The sequence below is a fragment of the Leopardus geoffroyi genome, chromosome A1 (genome assembly GCF_018350155.1).
Source record: "Leopardus geoffroyi isolate Oge1 chromosome A1, O.geoffroyi_Oge1_pat1.0, whole genome shotgun sequence".
Classification (NCBI taxonomy): Eukaryota; Metazoa; Chordata; class Mammalia; order Carnivora; family Felidae; genus Leopardus; species Leopardus geoffroyi.
Window position 1 is genome coordinate 121,506,335 of NC_059326.1, and position 27,164 is coordinate 121,533,498.

The 27,164-nt window shown below is 36.4% G+C and overlaps 1 protein-coding gene across 4 annotated transcripts in view; it reads left to right on the top strand.

Moving 5' to 3' along the window:
- The window catches only part of RBM27 (RNA binding motif protein 27), a 73,207-nt gene that overhangs the window by 11,359 nt on the left and 34,684 nt on the right, over positions 1-27,164 (top strand). For 2 of the 4 annotated variants that reach the window (XM_045492734.1, XM_045492716.1), the window contains exons 2-8: positions 3,327-3,445; positions 7,981-8,105; positions 12,867-12,958; positions 13,627-13,820; positions 14,555-14,818; positions 16,997-17,284; positions 19,844-19,978. In XM_045492734.1, the coding sequence (XP_045348690.1) occupies positions 3,327-3,445; positions 7,981-8,105; positions 12,867-12,958; positions 13,627-13,820; positions 14,555-14,818; positions 16,997-17,284; positions 19,844-19,978 (1,217 nt within the window). The remainder of the gene's footprint in view (positions 1-3,326; positions 3,446-7,980; positions 8,106-12,866; positions 12,959-13,626; positions 13,821-14,554; positions 14,819-16,996; positions 17,285-19,843; positions 19,979-27,164) is intronic. The other 2 variants (XM_045492725.1, XM_045492745.1) reach the window with 1 other exon arrangement.

The window sequence follows — 27,164 nt, forward strand, 5'->3', positions numbered from 1 at the left end:
TTTTGAATTGGGTACAGAATTCTAACTCTCAGTTCTTAACAATCAGTTGTTTACTCATGTTACACAAATACTTAAAATCTGTGATCACTCTCTTGGTGTCTAGTTTTTTCCTGATCTTTTACCTTCTTGTAATTATTCATCTTGTGTTTTCACATCGTCCTCTCATCATGTGTTTTATCAGAAGCAACCTAACTCCGCAGTTGTTTTTTCAGAGTCTGTATACTAAATACATGTATAAGATATGTGGGATTGGGGAACCTGGGTGGCTTAGTTGGTTAAGTGTCCACCTCTTGATTTTGGCTCATGTCATGATCTCAACCATTTGCGAGTTGGAGCCCTGAATGGGGCTCGGCGCTGACGGTGCAGAGCTTGCTTGGGGTTGATTCTCTCTCCCTCTCTTTCCACCCCTCCTCCCATCTCACTCTCTCTCAAAATAAGTAAACCTAAAAAGAAATACGGGTTCGTTTAACTCCTCTTCAGTAATGTGAATGTTTTGCCTGCTTCTCACTAGAAATGGCATATCCTTACCACCTTTCTACCTGTTAGGTCATGAGATTCCTTAAAGCTTCTTATAACAGGAGAAAAAACAACATTGCCTCTTTCTACCATTTGTACATATTTTTAAAAATTCTTGTCTTTTCTATGTTTAGAATATCTTCCTTATCCATGATCTGAACTTTCTAAGTCAAGGTAGAGATGTGATATTTTTTTTAATCCTCTCCCCTCCTTTTGAATGTTGTTTAGAATTGATTGATCAAATACCTTACCTTACTATTCTCAGGAGTGAAGTGTTTATGGATTAGCCAAGGTGAGCATGGTCTGTGTAACATTTTTGAAGGTGCAAATGCTATTTATTCATTTTATTATTTATTTATTATTGCTGTTTTTTAGGTTGGGTAATTGACATACAATGTTATATTACTTCTAGGTATACAATATAGTGATTTGATTTATACATTATGAAGTGCTCACCACATAAGTCAAGTTACAATCTGTCACCATACAAAGTTATTAAAATGTTATTGACTATATTCCCTATGCTATACGTTATATCCCCTATGTCTTATTTATTTAAAACTGAAAGATTACAACTCTTAATCCCCTTCACCTATTTCACCCATCCCCTCCAACTGCCCTTCTCTCTGACAACCATCAGTTTGTTTCCTGTATCTGTGAGTCTGTTTCTGCTTTGTTTTATGTTTTAGATTCCACATGTAAGTGAAATCTTACTGTGTTTGTCTTCCTCTGACTTACTGCCCTCAACATACACTTTCTAGACCCATCCATGTTGTTGGCAAATGGCAAGATATCATTCTTTTTTTTTATGGCTGAGTGATAATACATTGTATGTATACGACATCATCTTTATCTTCTTTATCCATTCTTCTGACAATGGACATTTAGGTTGCTTCTATATCTTCTTAGCTGTTGTAAATTATGCCATGATGAACATAGGGGTGCATATGACTTTCCAAATTAGTGTTTTCATTTTCTTTTTTTTTTAATTAATTTTTTTTAATGTTTATTTATTTTTGAGAGAAAGAGCATGAGCAGGGGAGGGGCACAGAGAGAGGGAGACATAGAATACGAAGCAGGCTCCAGGCTCCCAGCTGTCAGCACAGAGCCCAACGGGGGGCTCGAACCAACAGACTGTTAGATCATGACCTGAACTGAAGTTGGGTGCTTAACCCGACTGAGACACCCAGGTGCCCCCAGACTTTTTTTTTCTGATTTTGATCTGTATATCCATTTTAGAATTTAGCAATTGGATTTATCCAGGTAGTCTATTAATAATTCTCTAAAATGTAATTTACATTTTTTACTTAAGAAAAATCCTGGCTTTCTTTTAAATTGCATATTTTTATTAATATATAGCTCATCATCGTGGACACTTATATTCTTTCCCAGTGCACTTTGACCCTTATCCATAATTATTTTTTTATTAGCTCTGAGTTTCGTAAAATTGACATTGAAACTTGCTCTCTTAGATTTGGTGCATAAATGTGCGGGTGTTTAAAGAAATAGCTTTTCCCACAGCAGTATTGGCAGTGAAAAAAATTCTATTTTATTGAATTATGAACTTTAAAAATATAGAATAGAAGGAAGTGCTTGGCTTCTCTTTTTGTAAAATTTTTTTATTTACTTAAAAAATATATTTTTCCCATATATGTATATATTTACAACACAAAAACTTTCATTTCCTATAGTGTAGATAAAATGTTAGGTCTGGAGAGTACTACATGTTGGCAACTCAGGGAACATGTACTGCCCTGGCAGACGAGATGATTTTGAATGTCAAAAGACAAGTTACTACTGATGGGGTGGGGGGGGGGTGAGGGGGTGTGGGGGGGGGTGAGGGGGTGTGGGGGGGCTGGGGGTGGGTGGGTGGTGGTGGTGTTGGGAGGACAAAACAAAAAAGGGAAGTAGCTAAAGATCCTTTCTGCTGCCCTTCTACTACTTCTCTTATCCTTTCTGTTTTAGCTCCCAGATCTTTTCTTTCTTGCTTAGAGCTGCTAGAGTGTTTACCAGTAATATTTATGGTGTCAACCTTCTTGTGTTCTCATTTTTTAAAGAGATCTTTTGGGGTGCCTGAGTGGCTCAGTCGGTTCGGCATCTGACTTCCGCTGAGGTCGTGATCTCGCGGTCAGTGGGTTCCAGCCCCATGTCGGGCTCTGTGCTGACAGCTGAGAGCCTGGAGCCTGCTTTGGATTCTGTCTCCCTCTCTCTCTGCACCTCCCCAGCTCACGCTCTGTTCTCTCTGTATCTCAAAAATGAATAAATGTTAGAAAACATTTAAAAAGAAAAATAGATCTTCAAGAGACCGAGAAGATTATCAATGGAATTGATTGCTATTTTTGGATGCTGGTGCCTGGGGTTATAGGGAATGAGGAAAGGTGTCCCATCACTTCCCCTGGTTCTTCCTCACGGTCACATGGAACAGATAGTTTCTGAAGATACGAACAGTGCTTCTACAGCACTGCAACTCGGGTTGGTTGCCATCCATTCCTTGTTTCCATTGAGAGATGCAAATCAATGTAGATTTGGTCCAAAATTCTGGGTATAATTAGAACATTGAAAATAGACAATTTTATAAAAATAAGCATAAAAGGAAAATCTTGCTTGCGCTGTGTGTATGCTGTTTGTTATAAAAATCGTCTTTGTTTGCAGTCAGTATTTATTTATTTATTTATGTAACTTCTTCGCAGTCACTTTATTTGAAATAAAGTTGTTGACCTTTAGCTTTCCAAAATAGGGGTGACTTCATTAATGACATTGCTGTTTAAAAAAAAAGTTAAAACATTTTTGTTTTCTCTTTGTCTATCTAGATGTGATGCTGACCCTTCAGCCTTAGCCAACTATGTTGTAGCACTGGTCAAGAAGGACAAACCTGAGAAAGAATTGAAAGCCTTTTGTGCTGATCAACTTGACGTGTTTTTACAAAAAGGTAATTATTATGGCCTTTCAGCCACATATTTAAGAATTTAAATTTAAAACTTTCTTATAAAATCTTGGAGATAAAAACTTGGAAGGAAAGACATCAGTCATTGCCCTTTAAACATTTGAATATACCGATTCCTGTTAATTATTTATCATGTATTTTGGAAGAACTGTTTTTACCCCCTTTCTTTCTCTGCTTCTTTCCTATATTGGAGCATTTGCTTTTTAGGTGAATGGATCCTCTTTGGCTTGTGACAGAATCTAGTTGATGGTGGGGGATAACAGTTTAAGGATGATGAAACTATTTATGCTTACTGTTTATTAGGACTATGAAGCTAAGTTTTTTTCCCTCTTGGCTGGAGCTTTTTGCTGTCCAGGAAGAGATGGGCATGATCCTCTTTACTTTGTGCCTCCAACTTCCTATCTTTCCAAAGTCCTTTCCATGACCTGCATAGCGTCCTGGAGTGCTCCCCTGCTTATTCTCTGACCTCATCTCCTACCACTCTCTCTCACTTGTTCCAGTCTAGCCACCTTGACCCCCTTGCCTTTTTTTTTCAGTATGGCAAACATGTTCTCACATCAGGGATTTTGAACTTGTTTTACCCTTGCTTGAAATGGTTTCTTCTCTATGGTTTCTGGTTTCTCCTCAAATGTTACCTCAAATGTTTCCCCTGAGTGTGTTCTATGTGTAGTATATTCTACCTCACACCCCTGATCACCCTTTCCTTTTCCCAGCCTTGCTTCATTTTGTTTCCCCTGGTACTTGTCACTTTTTGTCATGTTATATGTTTATTTGCATGTTTATATGTGTGTGTGTCTTTTCCCCTCCCCCTACTTTTTGTCTTTCCTTTTGTTGAGAGTGGTGACTTGGAACCTATAATGCTTGGCACATAGAAGGCATTCAGTAAATGTTGTTGAATGGATGAAAGTAATGTGGATAATGCACACGTTGGTTGATCTAGCTATTGCTGTGAGAAGATAACCTTCAACTGAAATGTCTACAGAGAAATAAAAGATAGTAAATATGGCTTCTCACTTGGAAAACAGGATTACATATTTTTTTGGTGGATTTTAAGGCTTTTTTTTTTTAATACACAAAAAACATAATACTTCTAGAATTCCTCCCCAGTACAGGTGAGTATTTGTTTTCTTTTTTTGTAAAGGGGTATTTTCTAAATGTATTCATTTGTTTTACTTAGTTTACATGTGATGCAACTAGAAGAGTCATGTGACACACAGAGCCATGAGAATAGTAAAAAAAAAAAAATGTAGTGAAGACATTGGGGTAAGAGGCAAATGTATATTTAAATATACATTTAAGAATTTGTTGTAAAAGCTTTAAAGATTTTTAGTAACTTTTTAAAAAAACGGTACACAAGAAGAATCATGAAAACTTTTTTTTTAATATTTATTTTTGAGAGAGAGAGTGCGAGTGTATGTGCACAAATGGGGAAAGAGCAGAGAGAGGGAGACAGAATCGGAAACAGGCTTGAACCCACGAACTGTGAGATCATGACCTCAGCTGAAGTCAGACCCTTAACCACCTGAGCCACTCAGGTGCCCCTAAAAACTTTGTTTTTTAAGTTTATTTATCTTGAAAGAGGGAGAGAGAGAGACAGAGAACATGCATGTGAGCTGGAGAGGGACAGGGAGAGGGAGAGAGAGAATCTTAAGCAAGCTCCATTCTATCAGTGCAGAGCTGAGGAGAGGCTTGAGGCAACAAACTGTCAGATAATGACCTGGGCTGAAATCAGGTGTTAGATGCCCAACCAACTGAGCCACCCAGGAGCCCTTATAAGACATTCTTTAAAAGAGAAGAAAATTAATAGCCATAAATTTGCTACCAGAGATAAAATCAGTTACCTTTGTATATGTCTTTGTAGACTAGCATGGTCTAGTAGAACTTTGTACACTGATGAGTATAGTCTATATCTTCCTTTTCTAATTCAGTAGCTCCTAGCAGCTTTTGAGCGCTTGAAATGGGGCTAATGTGACTTAGGAACTGATTTTTATGTTTTTAATTTTTGTTTATGTATGTATGTATGTTTACTTTTGAGACAGAGAGACAGAGTGTGAGCAGGTAAGGGGCAGAGGGAGGGAGACACAGAATCTAAAGCAAGCTCTAGGCTCTGAGCTGTCAGCACAGAGCCTGACGCAGGGCTCGAACCCACGAACTGGGAGAACATGATCTGAGCCGAAGTCAGCTGCTTAACGTACTGAGCTACCTCTGAGCCCTAGGAACTGATTTTTAGATTTAAATTAATTTAAACACCTACATGTGTTTCGTGGCTTCTGTATTGGACTGCATGGCTCTGAACTTATATATATATATATATTTGTATTACATGTCAAAGTAGTTTTAAATGAATATATGCCCTTGTAATCTTAAAAAAAACACAATAGTTTATCTTGAATATTATGTTAGGTATTTAGCTATGCTTTTGTTTCTTTTTTATAAATATTAAAAAAAATTTTTTTTTAAGTTTATTTTAGAGAGAGAGACAGTGCTAGTGGGAGAGGGACAGAGAGAGTGAGACACAGAATCCAAAGCAGGCTCCAGGCTCAGAGCTGTCAGCATAGAGCCTGACATGGGACTCGAACTCATGGACTGCGAGATCATGACCTGAGCTGAAGTTGGACGCCCAACCAACTGAGCCACCCAGGCACCCCTATAATTATGTTTTAGATGTTTGTTTTTTGAGACAGAGAGCGAGGCATGTGTGTATGCATGGGCGGGGTAGGGGCAGAGAGTGTGGTAGAGAGAGAATCACAAGCAGACCCTGTGCACTTGACACAGAGCCTGATGCAGCGTTCTTTATCTCTGTCTCACAAACTGTGAGTTCATGACTTGAGCCGAATTCAAGAGTTGGCACTTAACTGACTGAGCCACCCAGGTGACCCTCTTTTTCTTTGTAAGTTTGTTTATTTAAGAAATCTCTGTACCCAATGTGGGGCTGGAACTCATGACCTTGAGATCAAGAGCTACATATTCTTCTGACACAGCCAGTCAGTCAGGCACCCCACAGTTCTTCATTGGGTTATAGGTCTTTTATTTTTTCAATTTTTTGAGAGAGAGTGAGAGAGAAGATGCAAATGGGGAAGAGTAGAGGGGGAGAGAGAGAGAGAGAGAGAGAGAGAGAGACAGACAGACACTCAAGCAGACTCCACGCTCATTGCAGAGCTTGACATGGGTCTTGATCCCAGGACCATGGGATCATGACCTGAACCAAAATCAAGAGTTGGACACTTAACTGACTGAGCCACCTATGCACCTTGTATTATAGGTCTTTTAAATTACCAAAGTGATACATGTTTTAAAAAATGTTTTAAGAAGTATAGAAGCATATGAAGAGAGTTGATCATAAAGGGTTTTGAAGGATCTGATCAATTTATTGTTTTAAAGTTAGGTGTAACAGTTAACAAGGCCTAACAGTTCTGTAATCACAGAAAATGCTTACTACACAAATTAATACCATAAAGTTTTTTGAAAACATACTTTTCTGAAAAAAAACTCATTTTACATTTTAGAAATAGCTATTTATATAAAATGTATAATTACAGTGTAAGTAGATTCTGTGCTATATTTTTTTTTTTTTTTTAATTTTTTTTTCAACGTTTATTTATTTTTGGGACAGAGAGAGACAGAGCATGAACGGGGGAGGGGCAGCGAGAGAGGGAGACACAGAATCTGAAACAGGCTCCAGGCTCTGAGCCATCAGCCCAGAGCCCGACGCGGGGCTCGAACTCACAGACCGCGAGATCGTGACCTGGCTGAAGTCGGACGCTTAACCGACTGCGCCACCCAGGCGCCCCTGTGCTATATTTTTAATACACCCTGTAGTTTTTAATAAATTCATCTGTTTCCCCCATTCACTTAATCTGAACAAGTAACAAAATACAGTAGCTTTTAAGTAAAACACAACAAGATATTTTCATATCATTCTCGTACCAAACTTTATTTTTCCAAGTGATTTTTAAAATGTTTATAATGAAATTTTTGAATAGACAGTACATTTAATCCAACAATTAAAGGTATGTATCTTGAAAAATATCATGAAAAGTCTGTCTCACTTGTTTTTCGTTTGTTCCATTCCCGCTTCCAGTAGACAACCTTGTCATTTTTTGTCTGTGTCCTTTCAGAGTTTTTTTTATGCACATATAAACAGATACAAATATTTAGTTTGTGTCTTTGAGATGTGATGTTATCCATATTCATTCTCTTTAGAGCTCTGTGTATTCTGTTGTATGGTTGTGACATACTTTATTTAACTAGTCTCTTATTCATGAAAATTGTTCTTTTTCCAGCATTTTACTATTTTGTACTCAGTGTTGCATATACATCATTTTGTACATAAGCAAGAACGTACAAAGGATTTAAAAACCCAGACATGGGAATCTCCCTCATAAAGTATAGACAGACTTAGTTTTGGATTCCACTGCCAGTATGGAAGGTGTTCTGTTTTCCTCAGCTTTGCCGAGGAGCGTGTTGTCAGTCTTCAGTTATTGTTTGTGCAATGTTTAAATACTGTTTCTTCTCCTTAGAAACTTCAGGTTTTGTGGATAAACTGTTTGAAAGTCTCTATACCAAGAACTACCTTCCACCTTTGGAACCAGTTAAGCCTGAGCCAAAACCACCAGTCCAAGAAAAAGAAGAAATTAAAGAAGAGGTAATGTAAAGTTTTCTTTTGCTTTTGGGGGCTTTTTAGATCCTATTCCTAGTATCATTCTTAGTTGGCAGTTGACCTCTTTAAAAATAATTATCTCTTGATTGACTTTCCTGTGTTTGGCATGCTACAGATTCTTTATCAGGGCTTCTTAGTTAACTTCTTAGTTTTTTGGACTGGAAATGTTATTTAGTGTTCCAAGAAATATTTTAGGAATATTGAGAAATTCAGAGAAATCTTAGTGATTTTAGAAAGACAAAACTTGGTTACATATAGAGGTTTGAGTAAAAGTGAGATGAAAGCTCAAGAAAAATGATTAAGTGACACATTTTCATATTATAGACCAACCATTTTCTCTTTTTTAACCACAGAATATTTTTTATGGTTAAGGTAGTTACAAATAAATAGTTATAATGTTAACATATGAAAGAAAAAAAACGTTTTTGCAACGGTTGGAGTTTAAAAGCATGATTATATAAGGTAATGTTCTTGTTTGAACTAAGGGGAAACTTTTTACAGAGTTGATTTGTAATTCCTCCTTTCTTTTCCATTTTCTTCCTTCCTTCCTTCCTTCCTTCCTTCCTTCCTTCCTTCCTTCCTTCCTTCCTTCCTTCCTTTCTTTCAAAAACCCAGTGTGGGGCTTGAACTCACAACCCTGAGATTAAGAGTTATGTCTTCTATCGAATGAACCTGTCAGGCGCCCCCATTTGTGATTCTTTTTATGTACAGATAACACAGTATTATAAAATTATGGGTTCTAGAATCAGGCTGCATGAGTTAAAATGATAGCTCTAAAATAAATTACTTGCTTCATTTTCACATCAGGATAATGATCATAGTAATACTTATCTCATTGAGGATTAAATGAGATTTGTATATATACACACATCTTAGCTACCTGGCACATGAACTTTGGTTATGATCCAGAAATATTTATCAACTTTTGTTTTTATTATAATTGTTTAATAAACTTTTTATTTGGGAATAATTTTAAGTTTACATAAAAATTATAAGAATAGTACCTAAAACATCTGTATACCATCTATCTTTATTCACCTATTGAAGATTTGTCCCATATGCTCTCTTTATATATCCACACCCAGAACTATCATGCTCTGAATCTAGGAGTAAGTTAGATACCTTATGATCTCATGGCATTCTGTGTACTTCATAAGAATAACGATGTTCGTTATTCTCATTTTCAGTAAATTTAATTTTGACAAAATACTTTAATCCTGTTTGTATTTCAATTTTATGCATTGTCCCAACAATGTACCACCACCCCCCTTTTTTTTTCAATGTCCTCCCCCGCCTTTTTTAACAGTTTTTTTCTCTTTCAGTACATGATTCAATCTAAGAAGCAAGTATTGCATTTAGTTGTCCTCTCTGCTCCATTTTTAAATGCTAGGCTGATTGAATCAATCCATCATTAAAAGAAAACAATGGGCTCCTGGGTGGCTTAGTTGGTTGAACGTCCATCCAGCTCTTGACTGGCTCAGGTCATGATCTCACGGTTTGTGGGTTTGAGCCCCGCATCAGGCTCAGTGCTGACAGTGCGGAGCCTGCTTGGATTCTCTCTCTCTCCCCTTGCCTCTCCCCCTCCCCTGCTCGTGTGCACGTGTGCTCTCTCTTTCAAAATAAATAAATAAACAAACCTAAAAAACAAAATAACAACAAAACGTGGCTATACTTACAATCAGTTGAAACCACTGTCGCATTTTCGTTTTTGGCTCATGCACTATAATTGTTTCATAAAATCTTTTTAAAATAGGAGACACTCTCAGTATGTTACTTCAAGTAATGGAAATAGTAAGAAAGTTTTCTGCTGTACTTGATTGTGTATAAATTTTGGTCTATGTGTACAGGTTAAATCTTTTAAAATAAGTTACAATTTTTGCACCATTTGTCCTTTTCTACAGTCTTTGAAGTTCAGTGGACTAGAAGTATCTGTTTGAAAGATAGCAGGTTTGAACATAAGTGAAAAATTGCATTATTTTGAGTTACTAAAGAACAGTTTAAAAAAAAACAAATTGTTGCACTGTTTCATTTTGTATCATACTAAGTTCTAATTTCGAAAATTGTGAAAAATGGGTATCAGCTTCTGCATGTAACAACTCCACAGATAACATCATGTGGTATTTCTCTTGTATTCTAAGATTTTATACACAGCTTAATTGTCATCACTGACATAAATAACAGCTTATTGAGCTAGTGTATAAGTAAAGTAGTTTATCCTAACTCTTCTACACGATGTGGAAAGGAAGGGGTTTGAGGTAGCACATACTTCTGGTCTGTGCTAGGTTGATGCACTTTCTCTGAGCAGTGTAGAGAATTGCAAATCCATCTAAGGACTGGCCATTTTAACTTTTTTCTTTAAAGGAAAAGGGCATTGTGTATGCCCTCTGACTTATTTATTTATTTATTAAAAAAATTTTTTTTAATGTTTTATTTATTTTTGAGACAGAGAGAGACAGAGCATGAGCAGGGGAGGGGCAGAGAGAGAGGGAGACACAGAATCTGAAGCAGGTTCCAGGATCTGAACTGTCAGCACAGAGCCTGATGCATGGGTCGAACTCACGGACCGTGAGGTCATGACATGAGCCGAAGTTGGACGCTTAACCGACTGAGCCACCTAGGCACCCCACCCTCTGACTTTTTTAAAATAGCTTTATTGAAATACAACTCCCCTACCATACAATTCCCCTACTCACAGTGTACAAATGTGATGGTTTTTATCGTATTCAGAATTGTGCAGCCATCACTAGTATGCTCCATTTTAAATCATTTTCATTATCCAAAAATGAAACCCTGTACTCATTAATCTATCATCCGCCAGCCCTTCTTTCCCAATCCCCACCCCTCTTTTAGGCAGCCACTAATCTACTTATTTCTCTATGGATTTGGCTGTTCTGAATATTTCATATAAATAGAATTATATAATTTGTAGTCTTTTGTGACTAACATTCATTTAGCATGATGCTTTCAGGGTTCATGTAGGTTTTATCATGTATTCATTTTTTATGGCTGAATAATATTCCATTTTTGGAATGTACCACATTTTCTTTATCCACTTATGAGTTGATGGATATTTGGGTTGATAGACAAGTTGTTAATGCTTTTTTGTTGTTCTGAATAATGTTGCTCTGAACATTCATGTCCCAAGTTTTTGGGTGGCCTTATGTTTTTATTTCTCTTGGATCTTTCAACTCTTTAATAATAGTTTTTTCCATTAGGAATTAATACATGTGCATCAAGAAAATTGTTGCAAAATACAGAAAAGGAAAAAGATCTTCCAAGTTGATGTCTTTTAAGTTTATTTTAATCTTTAAATCCCCCCTTTATACCTACGTGTGTGTCTCTCTCATTCTTCTTTTCCTCCCCACTTTTTTCTCCCTAAATTTTATGTTGTTGAAGGAACTCAGTCTTTTGCTCTGTAGAGTTTTTGCCATCTGGATTTGCTGATTGCATCCCAGGGGAGTAATATATATAGTCTGTATTTCCTGTAAATAGGTAAAGAGAATGATTTTTAAATATAGTCTTAACAAATGTGTGGTATTTTAGCCAGCGCCATATGGTTGCCATATTGTGGCTACCATTTTATGTTGCTTGAGTTTTATTAAATTGTTCTCATCTGTTCCATTCACTGACCTCCTATTTGTTAAGTGAGCTTCTCCATTAGATGGACCTTTGTTTTAGCTCTAAGGCAAATGACTTTATTTCACCTTTCTCTAGTAAAGGCTATATATTTGTTTTGAGATTAATCTTAAAAAAAAATAAAATCACAAGTTATTTCTGGTCAGTCTTAACTGTTAGGCTTTAAAAAGAAGACAGTATTTCTTGGGGCCCCTGGTGGCTCAGTCATTTAAATGCCTGACATTGGCTCAGGTCATGATCTCACAGCTCATGGGTTCGAGCCCCACACTGGACTCTCTGCTGACAGCTCACGTCCTAGACCCTCCTTCACATTCTTTGTCTCCCTCTCTCTCTGCCCCTCTCCTGCTCACTCACTCTCTCTGTCTCTGTCTCTGTCTCAAAAATAAACATTAAAAAATAAAAATAAAAAAGTAAAAGAAGACAATATTTCCATTAATTCCAATGTCATTTTCCTGTAAATCTCATGAAATGTGTGTAGTTTATGGCACTTATTTACTTTACCATTTTTTCTTGAAACATTTTCTATGAAATAAATCTACAGCCCTCAAATTATGAGTATATTTTATAATTAGGAAAACAGGAACCATTTTGCATATGATACTTAGAAATGCAGAATTGCTGTTTCTGCCGTTTAATTGTGAGGGACTAATTGCTGTTTTCCTCCTGCACTTCCATTCTCTACCTTAAACTAACATTTAAAAATTAGTGTATTACTGTTAAAATAATTTCAGCATCTTTTTTACTCCCCCCGTTGCCTAACTTTTTTAGATGTGATTTGCCTCCAATATTTCTTTCTTTCGTCTTTTTTTAAAAAAGTTTATTTATTTTGAGAGAGAGCATGAGGCAGCGAGCAGGGGAGGGGAAGAGGGAGAGAGGGAGAGAATCCCAACAAGTCTCCACGCTGATGCATGGCTTGAACCCACAAACCTTGAGACCATGACCTGAGCTGAAATCAAGAGTTGGACACTCAACTGACTGAGCCGCCCAGGAGCCTCTTGACTTCAGTATTTCAGTGTATTTGTGCCCTCTCTTTCGTTAGAAAGATTATCAGGTGGATGTGTTTCGTAATTAGTAGAAGGACTGATCTTTCTAATGAATGCTTTCATGTAGGTATTTCAGGAGCCGGCAGAGGAAGAACGAGATGGCAGAAAAAAGAAGTATCCTAGTCCCCAGAAGACTCGTTCAGAATCTAGTGAACGAAGGTTTGTGTTTGTATTTAATTAGGAAGACACTCATAATTCACTTTTCAGTTACCTTGTAGGGGCATTAACGGGATTTTTAACATATGTACTGATCCCTCTCTCTCTAAACTGATTAAAGAAAGTGAATGTTACCTTCCTTCCATTCTGTTTTTTGTCTTTGTCATATTTTCTCTTCCTTTTATAAACAGTCATCATTATGTGCTTTCCCCAAGAGCACAGGGGTGGGAGTAGTCTCCTTAGAGGATATTAATGAAATGTTCCATTTGGTTAGGGGTGCTCACTATTAAAATCATCCATAGTATTTTATATTACAAATAGTTCAGTTTATATGTTGAGTCATCAGCCTGCCATCCAGAAATTATTCTTTTGTTTAGGAAAACTTTATTTCAGCCTTTTTTTCTTTCCTACTTGTAAATTTCTTTTTTTTCCCCTACCCCTCCCCATACTTTGGATTCACCTCTTTCATTTCTCCCCGCCCAGTATACTTGAGGGAATGTTTTTTCTTATTATATAATGGATCAGAGGAGTTGTGCTGTGGCTTTATGGCTTTCTAAAAAAGCAAGACGTTACGAGTTTTGATGAATCAGGGAGGGTATTTCATACTCCTGATTCGTTTGCTTACTTGGTTTCTCTAGTGTATATATGGCTTTTATATCTGTGCATTATAGGACACGTGAGAAAAAAAGGGAAGATGGTAAGTGGAGAGACTATGACCGGTACTACGAGCGGAATGAATTGTACCGTGAGAAATATGACTGGAGAAGAGGCAGGAGTAAGAGCCGGAGTAAGAGCCGAGGCCTGAGTCGAAGCCGAAGCCGAAGTAGAGGGCGCAGCAAAGACCGGGATCCAAGTAGGAATGTTGGTGAGTAGATGAGGCTTCCCCCTAAAAACTCTATATTGCTTATTTTCCTTTATCATAACTGTACCAGAACTTCCCTTCAAGGCACATTACCTTTAACATGTCTGAGCGATATAAAATCTAGAAATGTCTCAAAAAATCTAATACTGATTTTGTTACAGAGACAGGGCTGAGTTTGACTAAAAAGAAGCTGTTGATAAGTATATCATGGTACATGTCTAGGCTTAAAGTCATTTTGTATAATTGAAACTAATGTCATTTCATCAACAGGGCTATCATTGGAGGAAGAGGATTACCTGCTCCTTCCCCCACCCTCTGACTAAAAATAATTGATTTGCTTTAAGATTGCCTAGAGTTTCTAAAATTAAAAATAAAAATGTAGGTAGATAACTAACTGGGATCCCAACCACTCATTACCAGGATGAAGTCAGTTCTTGGAAGTCACTTCTTAGGTAGCTTTCTTATTAACTCTCAGTGGTGAAGCTGGTCTGTCTTCATTATGTACTGATGTTGATGTTATAAAAGATGATTTTACATAAGCTCTTGTCAAGATACATCACGTTGTTGATGCTCCTGCTTTTAGGATATATTAATAATGAGAACACTTTGAAATACGGATAGCTCAGTAAGTTTACTGCAGTGTTCTCTTTTTCCCTGTTCTGTGAAAAAAGGAATCATAGGTTGAGAACATAAATGTCTAATCTCGGTTGTTTCTTGTTTTTACTTTGTTTCTAAAGCAGAGCACAGGGAAAGATCAAAGTTCAAGAGTGAAAGGAACGACTTGGAGAGTTCCTATGTGCCTGTGTCTGCACCACCTCCGAGCTCTTCTGAGCAGTACTCCTCTGGGGCACAGTCTATTCCCAGCACTGTTACTGTGATTGCACCTGCGCACCACTCTGAAAACACAACGGAGAGTTGGTCTAATTACTATAACAATCATAGCTCTTCCAATTCTTTTGGTCGAAACCCACCACCAAAGAGGCGATGCAGAGATTATGATGGTAAAAATTGTCCTTTAGATTGTACCCCAAAGTGCTAGTAAAGCAAATGTGAATATTACAGACCTTTTCATTTTAATCCAGATTTTTGTTAAAAGGGATGGATGAGGAGGAAAATCTCTTTTCGTATATGCTTATTTGCTTTTTTGATTTAATAGTTTGGTTCTGGTTAAGAGGGTGTTCACATGTCATCCATTCATTTCTTTGTTGTTGTTGTTACTTCAGACAGTATACCACAAAATTTGGTAGGCACTAGGAATTGTAATTTATTTGTGTAGTGTTTGGTGGTGGCAATTTGTTAAGCATTATAACTTAGTTAAAATTTTAATATGCTGACTTTCCATTTGAATGTATGTATGTATTTAGGTGTGTATGTATTTTAATTTTTTATTATGGAAATATTTAAATATTAATGTTGACAGAACAATGTAATTAACCCTAGTATATCCGTGATCTCGCATCAGCAGTTAGTAGCTCCTGGGCAATTTTGTTTTCATCTGTGCTTTTCTACTGCTTCTTCTGGACCTGTATTATTTGAAGCAAATCACAGACATTATTAACATGTTTCCTGTAAATATAGAATATATATTTTTACATTTTGTTTATTTTATTATTATTGTTTTTAATGTTTATTTATTTTTGAGACAGAGAGCACAAACGGGGGAGGGTCAGAGAGAGAGCGAGATACAGAATCCGAAGCAGGCTCCAGTCTCTGAGCTGTCAGCACAGAGCCCAGTGCAGGGCTCGAACTCACGAACTGTGAGATCATGACCTGAGCCAAAGTCGGAGGCTCAACCGACTGAGCCACCCAGGCGCCCCAACATTTTATTCATTTTTAAGTGGGAAATAGAATCAAATAATAATTCAGGCATTATCTCATTCTCACCCTGGTCTCCCAGCCACAGAGTTCTCTTAAGGCCAATTTAATGTTATTTATTTATTTATTTACTTATATATTTATTTTTTAAGTTTGTTTATTTTGAGAGAGAGAGAGAGAGAGAGAGTAGGCAGGGGAGGACAGAGATAGAAGAAGAGAGAGAATCCCAAGCAGTTGGTGCAGAGCCCGATGAAGGGCTTGAATTCATGAACTGTGAGATCATGACCTGAGCTGAAATCCAGAGTCAGGTGCTTAACCGACCAAGCCACCCAGGCACCCCAGTGCTATTAATTTCTTATATATCTTTCCAAACATAGTCTGAATATGTGTACATAAATATGTACATTCTCCCCTTTTCTATTTTACATAAATGCTAGTATACTATTCACACTCTTCTGCATGTATTTTTTTTTCACAGAGTAGTATTTGCTGGCAGTTGTCCTATACTAGAGCTTCCTTAATGCTTTTTTGAGGTGTTTTAGTATTCTATATGTAGAAAAACATGTTTAACTTAATTTGATGTTAATGTGCTTTTGGGGTGTTTCTAACGTTTTGTTATTATGAACAATGCTGCAGTGAATAACCTAGTAAATTGAATGTTTTTTTTCTTCCCTTTTTTTTTTTTTTTTTTTACATTTATTTTAAAGTAATTTCTCCACCCAACATGGGGATTGTACTTACAACCCTGAGATCAAGAGTCACATGCTCCACCAACTGAGTCAGCCAGGCACCCCTTCCACTTTAATATTTTAAACTAAAGTTTCAAACTGTACATATAGCAAGAATGTAGAATTTAGAATAATACCATGAAAATAGATAGTTGAAATTAGATTGTCTAGTTAAGTCCTTTACCTGCTGTACCCTGCCTTTGCTATTTTGAATCTGAATTTTTTTTTTTTTTTTTTATTTCCTTAAAGTAATCTCTACAACCAGTGTGAGACTCAAACTCATGACCCCAAGATCAAGAGTAGCATGCTCTATGGACTGAGCCAGCCAGGCACCCTGAGTCTGAATTTTTATTACAAAAACTTAATGGCGAATAGGTTAATCTGATAGTGGCTAGTAGCCTGTTTTGGACCCTGTTACTTGCTATCTCAACAAAGCGTAGTCTCAGAAAGTAGAGAGTACATCTGGCCCTACCTCAGTGATACGTGATGATTAACAAAGTAACACTAAGAAAGCTTTAAATTCCTTGGAGAAAAAAATACTTTGTAAATCAGATAGGTAGGCTTTTCAGGGTCTTGTTTTATTTGTTTTCTGAACTCTAAATAGATTGTAATAAGATTGTTCTTCTGTTCTTACAGAAAGAGGATTTTGTGTACTTGGTGACCTTTGTCAGTTTGATCATGGAAATGATCCCCTGGTTGTTGATGAAGTCGCTCTGCCAAGCATGATTCCTTTCCCTCCACCTCCCCCTGGGCTTCCTCCTCCACCACCTCCTGGAATGTTAATGCCTCCGATGCCAGGACCAGGACCAGGCCCCGGCCCCGGCCCGGGTCCAGGTCCAGGTCCAGGTCCTGGACATAGCATGAGACTTCCTGTTCCCCAGGGACATGGCCAGCCTCCACCATCTGTTGTGCTTCCCATACCAAGTAAGTATATGTTCGTTGAATATTTCTTTCTTTAGCAAAGAATTGTGTTTAGAAGAACCCATCTTTTAGCTAACTTGACACTAGATTTAAAGTTTTTGAAAGATAAAGAATAGATACCTTCAAAAAATCTTAGGAGTCAAAATCTTGCTTAGTTGACAACATCTTGAGAAATCCCAGTGTTTTGAAGATGTCAGAAAAAAGAACATGCCACTTGGTTAATGAAATTTCCTAGTCTTAAAATCTGTTCTAGAATATTAAAATAATTTTTAAAGTCTTTTATGGAAATTTTCAAATATGGTAGAATAATAATATGTGTAGCACATGCACAATCATCCAACTTCAGTGATTATCAATATTCACCTGCTTTTGTCTTATTTCCTCCACCTTGCTCCCCCTCCCCCGCCGCTGCCCCACCCTAGTGTGTGCGCTTTTTGGCTCATTTTTGCTGGAGTAAAATTCCAAAAGTCTTATCATTTCACTAGTGTGTACTTTAGTGTGAGTCTCTTTACTGATAAGGATTGTTTATTGTTTATTTTACTTTATTTTTTAGTGAACTGTATGCTTTTATCACATCCACCAAAATGGAGTATGAAATGTTTTTATTTATGTTAACGTTTATTTGAGAAAGAGAGAGCAAGCACAAGTGGGGAGGGGTAGAGAGAGGGAGACACAGAATACGAAGCAGGCTCTGGGCTCTGAGCTGTCAGCACAGAGGCCGATGTGGGGCTCGAACCTGAGAACTGTGAGATCATGAAATGAGCTGAAGTGGGATACTTAACTGACTGAGCCACCCAGGCACCCCAAGTACAAAATTTTTTTAAATCATCATTTAAAAATTCTTAACAGTTGATAGTTTAGCAAAAAGAGAAGCAAGACTGAAGTCCTTTTTTTTTTTGGTAATTAGAAAAAACTGGTGAATAGTTTACATGTGTGCAAAGATAGAACAAAATATCTATGTGGAGACATTAACAATTGTTAAGAGATGGCAAATTGTTATTTAAACATTTTTTTTTAATGTTTATTCATTTTTTGAGAGAGAGTGAGTGGGGGAGGGGCAGAGAGAGAGGGAGACATAATCCAAAGCAAGCTCCAGGCTCTGAACTGACAGCACAGAGCCCAATGTGGGGCTTGAACCCAGAAACCATGAGATCATGACCTGAACCGAAGTCAGACGCCCGACTGAGCCACCCATGCGCCCCAGAAATTGTTATTTTACAAAATGATTGCCATTCAATTTATTAAGCAGTACTTTTTCAGCTTTCTTTTTTTAAACTCTTTATTTTTGAAAATATTGTAGACTCACAAGGAAGTGACAAAAATAGTTTAGCATGAACCCATGTACCAATCACCTAGCTTTCCTGCACTAGTATTCTTTATAGAACACATTTCATGGGGCACCTGGGTGGCTCCGTAAGTTGAGTGTCCAACTTCAACTCAGGTCACAATCTCACAGTTTGTGAGTTTGACCTGACATTGGGCTCAATGCTGTCAATGCAGAGCCTGCTTTGGATCCTTTGTCTCCCTCTCTCTCTGCTTCTCACCCACTTGCACTCTCTCTTTCAAAAATAAACATTAAAAAAAAAAAAAAGGAATTAAAAAAGAACACATTTCATTAATGTTGATAAAGATTTGGAGACATTTAATACACAGATTTAGTATTGTCAATTATATGGTACAATTGTGAAGCTCAAGTTGAGATTTTATTCCCCAGATATAAAGACATCTTCATACATAGAAATTCTCACAGTAAAAGATGTGATACGTGAGAACATTTCTGTTTAATAGTGAAATCCAAGAATGTCATTTTTTCCATGTTGCTATGAAAAATTTGAAGCAAACTGAAAAGTTGAAAGAATTATACACTGAATACCTATATACTCACCATCTAGGTTTCTGATGAATATTTTACTATATTTCTCTTGTCATGTATCTTTCTATCTTTTCCATTATTATTTTTATATGTTCCTTAGAGCGTGCATGTGCACACTTGGGGAAGGGGCAGAAAGAAAAGGAGAGAGAATCCCAAGCATGGCTTGATCTCACAAACCATGAGATCATTACCTGAGCTGAAATCAAGAGTCGGGACGCCTGAGTGAGCCACCCAGGCGCCCCAGCCCATTATTATTTTTGATGCATTTCCTGTTGTGTTGCAGACAATCAGTATATTTAAACATGTTCATGATGTTGTAGAACTTGAGTTCTGTAGAACTTTATCATTATCCCAGAAAGTTTGTTCAAGTTACTTCTCAGCCATTTTTCACTCCCATTCTCCAGAGGTAACTATCCTGTTTTTTTGTACCCTGGAGTTGTTTTGTCTGTTTTAGAACTGAAATGTCATCTTAATTAATACTGCAACTCAGAGTGTTGAAGCATGTGTTTATCGAATTCCTTTATTCTGTTCTAAGCTAAAGTAGGTAGTTTAATAATGACTACCCAAATTAGTACTAGCATAGTATTTTTATTAGTTAGGAAACATTAGTGTTCTAACTTTTTCTTTCCTTTTCTTTCTCTTTTCTTTTCTTTTCTCTTCTCTTCTCTTTTCTTTTCTTTAATTCTTAGGACCACCCATAACACAGTCAAGCTTGATAAACAACCGTGACCAGCCTGGGACAAGTGCAGTGCCCAATCTTGCGCCAGTGGGAGCAAGACTACCTCCTCCTTTACCCCAGAACCTCCTTTATACAGTATCAGAACGTAAGTAAATACTGCTTGACTTAAAACTGCTAGGGTCTAGAAAAGTTTAAGTTTCAGTGTTATCCTTTTAAAAAATAAAATTTGTTTCTCTTCTTATGGACTGTGCCATATAAAAATTATATTTGTATTCACAAGGAAGTTTACTATGTGGTTATGCTCTTTATTTAGTTGTGTATTAACTTGTGTGTTCATGGAGGAGAAGGGCAAGGCCTTCTGTACTGGAGAAGTTTCCTGTAGAGGAGGTGGCAACATTTATATCTCTTAAAGGACATTTCTTTTGAAGCTTTATTCTCTTCTAAAGGAAATTTATTTGAAGCTTCTGTTAAAAAATTCTACCTCTGATTGAATTTCTAAAGCACAAGGCTTATCTTCTAAGAATATACAAAAGGTCAGATAAAATATGCCTAATAATTATTTAACTTGTATGCTGGAGTGAAGATAGCGAACATCATTTAAACTGTAATATTTAATGGCTAGGATATTTATAACATTTATGTTTATAATATGTTGTTCTTCAGTCCTAATTCTTTCTTTTTTCTTAGGTGACTTTGTTGTTTATAGTTGATATAAAGTTTTTTAAAAAATTTCCCTGATATAAAAGTGACGTAATTAGTTGTTAAAAATGTCAGGTTGTGAGTTTTTAATTTTTACAGAGCTATGTCACTTTATCGATAAATTCATCTTTTATGCAGTTCTGTTTGTCGGGCATTTTTTCGTCTTTATCATACCATGGTGAGACAATTCAAAGTAATTAATAAGCCCAGGTTTAAATCCTGGTTCCATTACTTTCTGTCTTTGTGACCTTGGACAAGTTACTTAACTTCTTTGTATCTTAATTTTCTCTTCTGTAAAATGGGAATAATAATATTACCTCATTAAGAGTGTTTGAGGAATAAAGGAATATGTGTATGTAAAGTATCTAAAATAGTACCTGGCATCTAGTAAGCTAGATGTAGTGGTTAGTTTTTATACTGTAGTTATTATTGTCTGCTTAAATTTTAACTTTTCTGAAATCAAACATAATTATCTTCTCTTTAAGTCTCTACCTCCACTATCCCTGTCTTTATAAATTGAAATAACAGCCATCTAGTCACCTAGAATTGAAACCTTGACATGATTGACTCATTGCTTTGCTTTTTTATATCTAGTTAGTAAAAAAATCCTTTCTCTTTTTCTTTGAAGTATCCGTTTCTCTCTATTCCTACTGTGGCTTTTGCCCTCATCCACACTTGAATCACCTCACATTTGGATTATTGCTGTACTCCTTTTGACTCCCATTATGTTTCACTCCCCCTAAGTCACACCACATAGTGCTGCTAGTTTTCCTAAGAAAGCCATTCACGACATGAGAATTCTGTAGTGGCCACAGTTTTCTCCTAAACTATAGATGAACCCTTCCCTGTAGCTTCTCTTTTATATAATAGGTAATCCCACTGTGCTCTCACATACATCTTCTGGTTAGGCCATTAATATCTTGTCTTGTGTCCCTGTCTTGACTCAACTTTCTTTTCCTGTCTTCATTCCTAGTAATGTGCTCTCTCTCTTCTCTTCTTTCAAACCCCACATCTTCTAAGTACATGGGGCACATTATTGGTCTGTTGTAAACTCCTACAAGACCAAAAAGCATTTCTTACATAATGATGTATAATTGTCCATAGGCCTCCTGTTAGATTTCTTTTCATGTATATTAAGTTTATGTTCAGCTGAGCTTTTTCAGAACAGAACATCTTAGTCTCTCATAGTCTTCTAATTAGTGCATCTTTGTTTTACTGCTTCTTTTATTTTTCAATTAGACAAATTTTAAATGTAAAAATAAAGAAGATAGTATAATGTACTGCTATATACATCTGTTACCTGGCTTCAGCATTTATCAGTCCTGTATCATTTATTTCCCCCAATTGAGTTCTTAACATTATTAGTTAATGCTTTTGGACTTACAAGTACAAAAAACAGATTATTCATCTGAGAGTGTATTGCAGATGGCACGTTTTCTTAGTGTTGAATTTAGTGTTGTGACTCACAATAAAAATTCTTTGTTTTTGATTTTTTTTCTAAGTCTGGCAATTACCATTTAATATTGTTAAATTTAACATAGTGACTCTGTAAAAATTCCACTTTGATTTTAATTTATAAAAATCTGACTGTTACCATTTATTTTAGTGACTTAGATGTTTGTTAATTGAGCAAGTATTTGGTGAATGCCTGCTATGTGCCAGGTATTGTGCTACATGCTTGAGAGCAAAGTTGAACAAGGTATCTAACCTCATTTTACTTGAACACCATTTTTTATTTTTAAGTTTTTGTGTGTTTTTTTTTTGTTTGTTTGTTTTTTTGAGAGACGGTGTGAAGGGGAGAGAAGGACAGAGAGAAGGAGATAATCTTTAGCAGGCTTCAGGGTCAACACAGAGCCTCATGCAGGGCTTGATTTCGTAACCATGAGATCATGACCAGAGCCAAAATCAAGAGTTGGATACTTAACCAACCTAAGCCACCCAGGCACCCCCATTTTTCTATTAAAAAAATTTTTTTTTAATATTTATTTATTTTTGAGAGACGGAGTGAGCAGGGGAGGGGCAGAGAGAGAGAGGAGACACAGAATCTGAAGCAGGCTCCAGGTTCCAGGTTCCAGGTTCCAGGTTCCGAGCTGTTAGCACAGAGCCCGATGTGGGGCTCGAACCCACGAACTGTGAGATCATGACCTGAGCTGAGGTTGGATGCTTAACCAATTGAGCCACCCAGATGCCCCCATTTTTCTGTTTTTAAAAGCAAGAATATTTTGTTAATATATTAGTAACTGCTTTTCAGAAGCTGGTAACATTTTTAAGAAAATTTGGAGGAGCAGTATAGTTAGCAACTTCTTGTTTGCCCCCATTAAGAAACTGTATGTGAAAAAATTTAATATTTCTGTTTAAAAACTACATTTTTATTTATAAAAAAAGACAGTACCAGAATAAAGGACAATCCTTTTATATTTCATTTTATGAAATATTAATTTTTCCCTTCATTTTGTCTCAGACCAGTAAAAGGTGATAGCTTCCTTTTGGCGTTTGTGAATTATTGCTTTAGAGGATAGTCCCATATACGCGCCAGTGTCTTGAAGAGATTTAGTTGGTTGGCAAACAGATGTCTTGAAAGTTACAGAATTATTCGTATCAGACAATTTAAAACTCTTTGTGCTATGCAAACTACTCTCTTCCTTTTTTAAAAGTTAAAATTTGATTCTAAAATTCATAGGGAAATTTGAAAACATAGGAGAAAGTTTCTGATTACAATGTAAACAGTTAAACATTTTTTTGGTGTAGTTTGTTAGGCATAAATTTTTTATATCTTTGTATTTAGTTGTTTTAAAAATAGCTTTTTTTTTTTTTTTAATTTCCTTTTAGATATAAGTTGAATCCTTAAAATTGTTCACGTATATTTTCCTTAATAGTATAATGAGTAATTTCCCAAAAAATTAGAACTTCACTTCAAACAAAGTAAAAAAATGTATTAGAGAACTTGAGCTCTCAAAGTTTAACAAGTTGGAAAGGTATAAATTATGGATATTTTGTTGTCGTTAAAATTCACAACACAGAAGATGTTTATAACTGGAATACAGCATATCAAATGGTATTTACTTGTGAAAATTATGTCCGTAGAAACCCAGGATATACAGAGAAAAATGAAATCTGGGGTTTTGGAAGGAAAAATAGAGGAGTCTCCCTAATGCTAGGTACTGGGAATATACAGATGAGTAAGAAATGATTCTTGTAAGAAGTTAAAAATCTAATAGTGGAAAAGAAATGTGTTTTTTAAAATACAGCACATTTTGCCATTGTAACTAGATGAACAGAGTGGCTCAGAAATACAGGTGACATAGGAACTAATTCTGTCAAAAATAAAACATCCAGCCTGTGATTATTACTTGTTTTGGAATAGGACAATTGAGTATTAAAAGAAAAGGAATTATCTTCACTGTATAACTGGGTAGGGTATATATGGCCTCTGGTAATGCTATTTAAAAGGTGTTGTCAAATAGATATAGTTTAGAAGAAATTCTGAAATGTTGTTTTGTTGCATTAAAAATGTCACAGATACTCTGAAAATGACTTAAGGAATATAGATGGAATTGTATGGAAAGAGAGCAATATCATAACACACATTAAAATCACCCCTGTCCTCTGCGGTACTCAAGACATTTTATCCAAATTTGAAATAACCAATTCAGTGTATAATTTTTTGGTTTTCAGAACCAGTTTTAAATATATTCCCCTTTCTCCTTTAAATTTGGTCTCTTTTTGGGGCGCCTGGGTGGCGCAGTCGGTTAAGCGTCCGACTTCAGCCAGGTCACGATATCGCAGTCCGTGAGTTCGAGCCCCGCGTCGGGCTCTGGGCTGATGGCTCAGAGCCTGGAGCCTGTTTCCGATTCTGTGTCTCCCTCTCTCTCTCTGCCCCTCCCCCGTTCATGCTCTGTCTCTGTCCCAAAAATAAATAAACGTTGAAAAAAAAAATTTTTTTTTAAATAAATTTGGTCTCTTTTTTATGTTTCTCTGAAGAAGATGTGGTAGATACATTTTATCATAGCTAAGCTCAGTGTAACGAGGGTGTGCAAGAGTAATAGTAGAATATAACATCCTGTATTCTACAGACTGATGTTTTGGGTTGAAGGCAGTTGTCAGTCTCCAAATGAATTTATGTAAATTATCTTTCTTAAAATACATTTCCTGTTACCGACTGTGTAAAATTATTTAAAGCCCTGTACACCTACTAAACTTGAGATTCTGCACTTAATTCTGTGGAATACATAAATAATGTTTCTTGGTGCAGAATCTTGGGTTTTGAGGTCTAGAAAATTTATTCGTATCCGATAGAGTCATTGAATGTTGTCTGGGGCATCTCTCCCCTTGTGTTTTACTTTGTTTTGTCTTGCATTCATTATCTTATTGTCCATTTCAGCATACAGATTTTCATCCAAAATACTTGTCATTGGGATACTTTTAATAAACTTTCATCGCTTCTTTAAGTCACTCTTTATTGAGTTCCTACTATGTACCAGACATCATTTAGACCCTGGAACTTTAGATGGTGTGCCAGGGACCTTGGATTCTAACACTGAAGATACATGATCAATATGGCCAATAATTGGAAGGTGTAGCTTTTTTGTTTTCTAATTGAGCTTTTAGTTTAAAGCTTAAGATTTTTTTTCCCTTGGAATACTCTTAAAGACAAAATCAGGAATTACAAAGAGTAGCTAAAAATTCTATTTGAATAAAGACTACCTTCAGCTGACTAGAGTTAACATTAAGAAGGTGAAAACTGGGGAGTTCAGTTGGTTGTGTCTGATTCTTGATTTCGGCTCAGATCATGATCTCATGGTTCGTGGGTTCAAGCCCTGTTTTGGGCTCTGCACTGATAGCACAGAATCTACTTGGGATTCTTTTTCTTTCTCTCTGCTCCTCCCCTGTTCACTCTTTCTCTCTAAAAATAAATAAACTTTATTTTTTAAAACTGAAAATTTTGCTGTCAGGCATATAAAATATATGAAAAACTTAGGAGCATGAACTTGGAGTGTTTGCACTTTGAAATTCTTCATTCACTCTGTGCTGATCAGAACTAAAATTAATGAATATAAGTTGTGATCAGCTCACCTTCACAGTTATTGTAACATACTTCATTTAAGAAAACTTATGGAAAATTTCAAATATACAAAGAAGGAAAGCAAATACTGCAGGAATCTTCAGGTACTCATGGCCTTCAATGCTTCTCAACATATGGAGTTAATCTTGCTTCATGTATAGCTCATCCCTGACTTGATTATTTTAGAACAAGCCCCAAACAAAACATTTCATCTGTAAAAACTCCATTGTATATCTTTGAAAGGTAAGGATTGAACACACAATCACAGTACTTTATTACACTCCCAAAATATTTGTAAGTTTACTGTTGTCAAATATGCCATCAGTGTTCATATTTCCAAATTGTATCGTAGGTGTCCTTTTACAGCTGGTTCATTTGAAGCTGGATCCAAACAAGGTTACATATTATATTTAGAAGATGTATTTCTTAAGTCTTTACACCTATAACAGTTTCTCGTACCTCTGTTTTGTTTTTTCTTGACCTTTATTTGTTAAAGAAACTGATCATTTGTCCTGAAGAATGTTTTCACATTCTGGACTTGGCACGTTACATCCCCTTGTGTCATTTAACACATTCTTCTATCTTCTGGGTTTTCTATAAATTGGGGGCTAAATTTGGAGGCATTGGATTCACATTTGTTTGTTTTTTGTTTTTGTCATGAATATTTTATTGATGTACTTCCTACTGCAGTATTTTATGATGTACATAATATTTCCTTTCTGTATTGTAAATGCTGATCAACGTGTACAGGTGTTTTCATCCTGATTGATCCATTTTGAAAGTTGTTCATGGTTTCAGCAGCCATTTGTAATCACTGCTTAGACCTGTTGTTTCATTAAGGGTTGTTGAAGAACATCAGGCGGCATTTGAATAAACAACCATCTTTCTAAAATTAAATGCATGTTCTTTGTCATTCATGTTGACAAGAAGACATTGTGCAGATCAGCCTTTAACTTTTCATTTCACTTTAAGACAGTTATTAGTTAAGTATACTTGGTACATTGAGTGCTGTGTCAAAAATTTAGTTGTATGGACTGAGAATGTACTTGCCCATTTTTCTCTTTAGCACACCCCTTCATTCTGCAGGAAATTCTGTCCAGTTGGTCGTTCCTACAACTATTTTCAGATCGTTGATGATATGTTAGGTTGTTTTTGCAATGTAGTGATCAAAAGATTCTTTTTTAATGCAAATTTTGAAAGAATTGGTGCTAAGCATACAGTTTTGTGGTCTGCTGTACAATATGATTTGTCACCTCCTTCGCTTCATACGTAGGAAGAGAGGGTAGTAAAATTTAGTACATCTGTTTCTCTTGTATGTTTACTATAAAATCAAGTGGCCGTATTGTGGTTTGTTCTGTTAAAAGTGTATTAAAAATCTTTTGGAGGGGCACATGGGTGGCTCATTCAGTTAAGCGCCTGACTTCGGCTCAGGTCATGATCTTGCCGTCTGTGAGTTCGAGCCCTGCGTCGGGCTCTGTGCCGGCAGCTCAGAGCCTGGAGCCTGCTTCAGATTCTGTGTCTCCTCTCTCTGCCCCTCCCATGCTCATGCTCTGTGTCTCTCTGTCTCTCA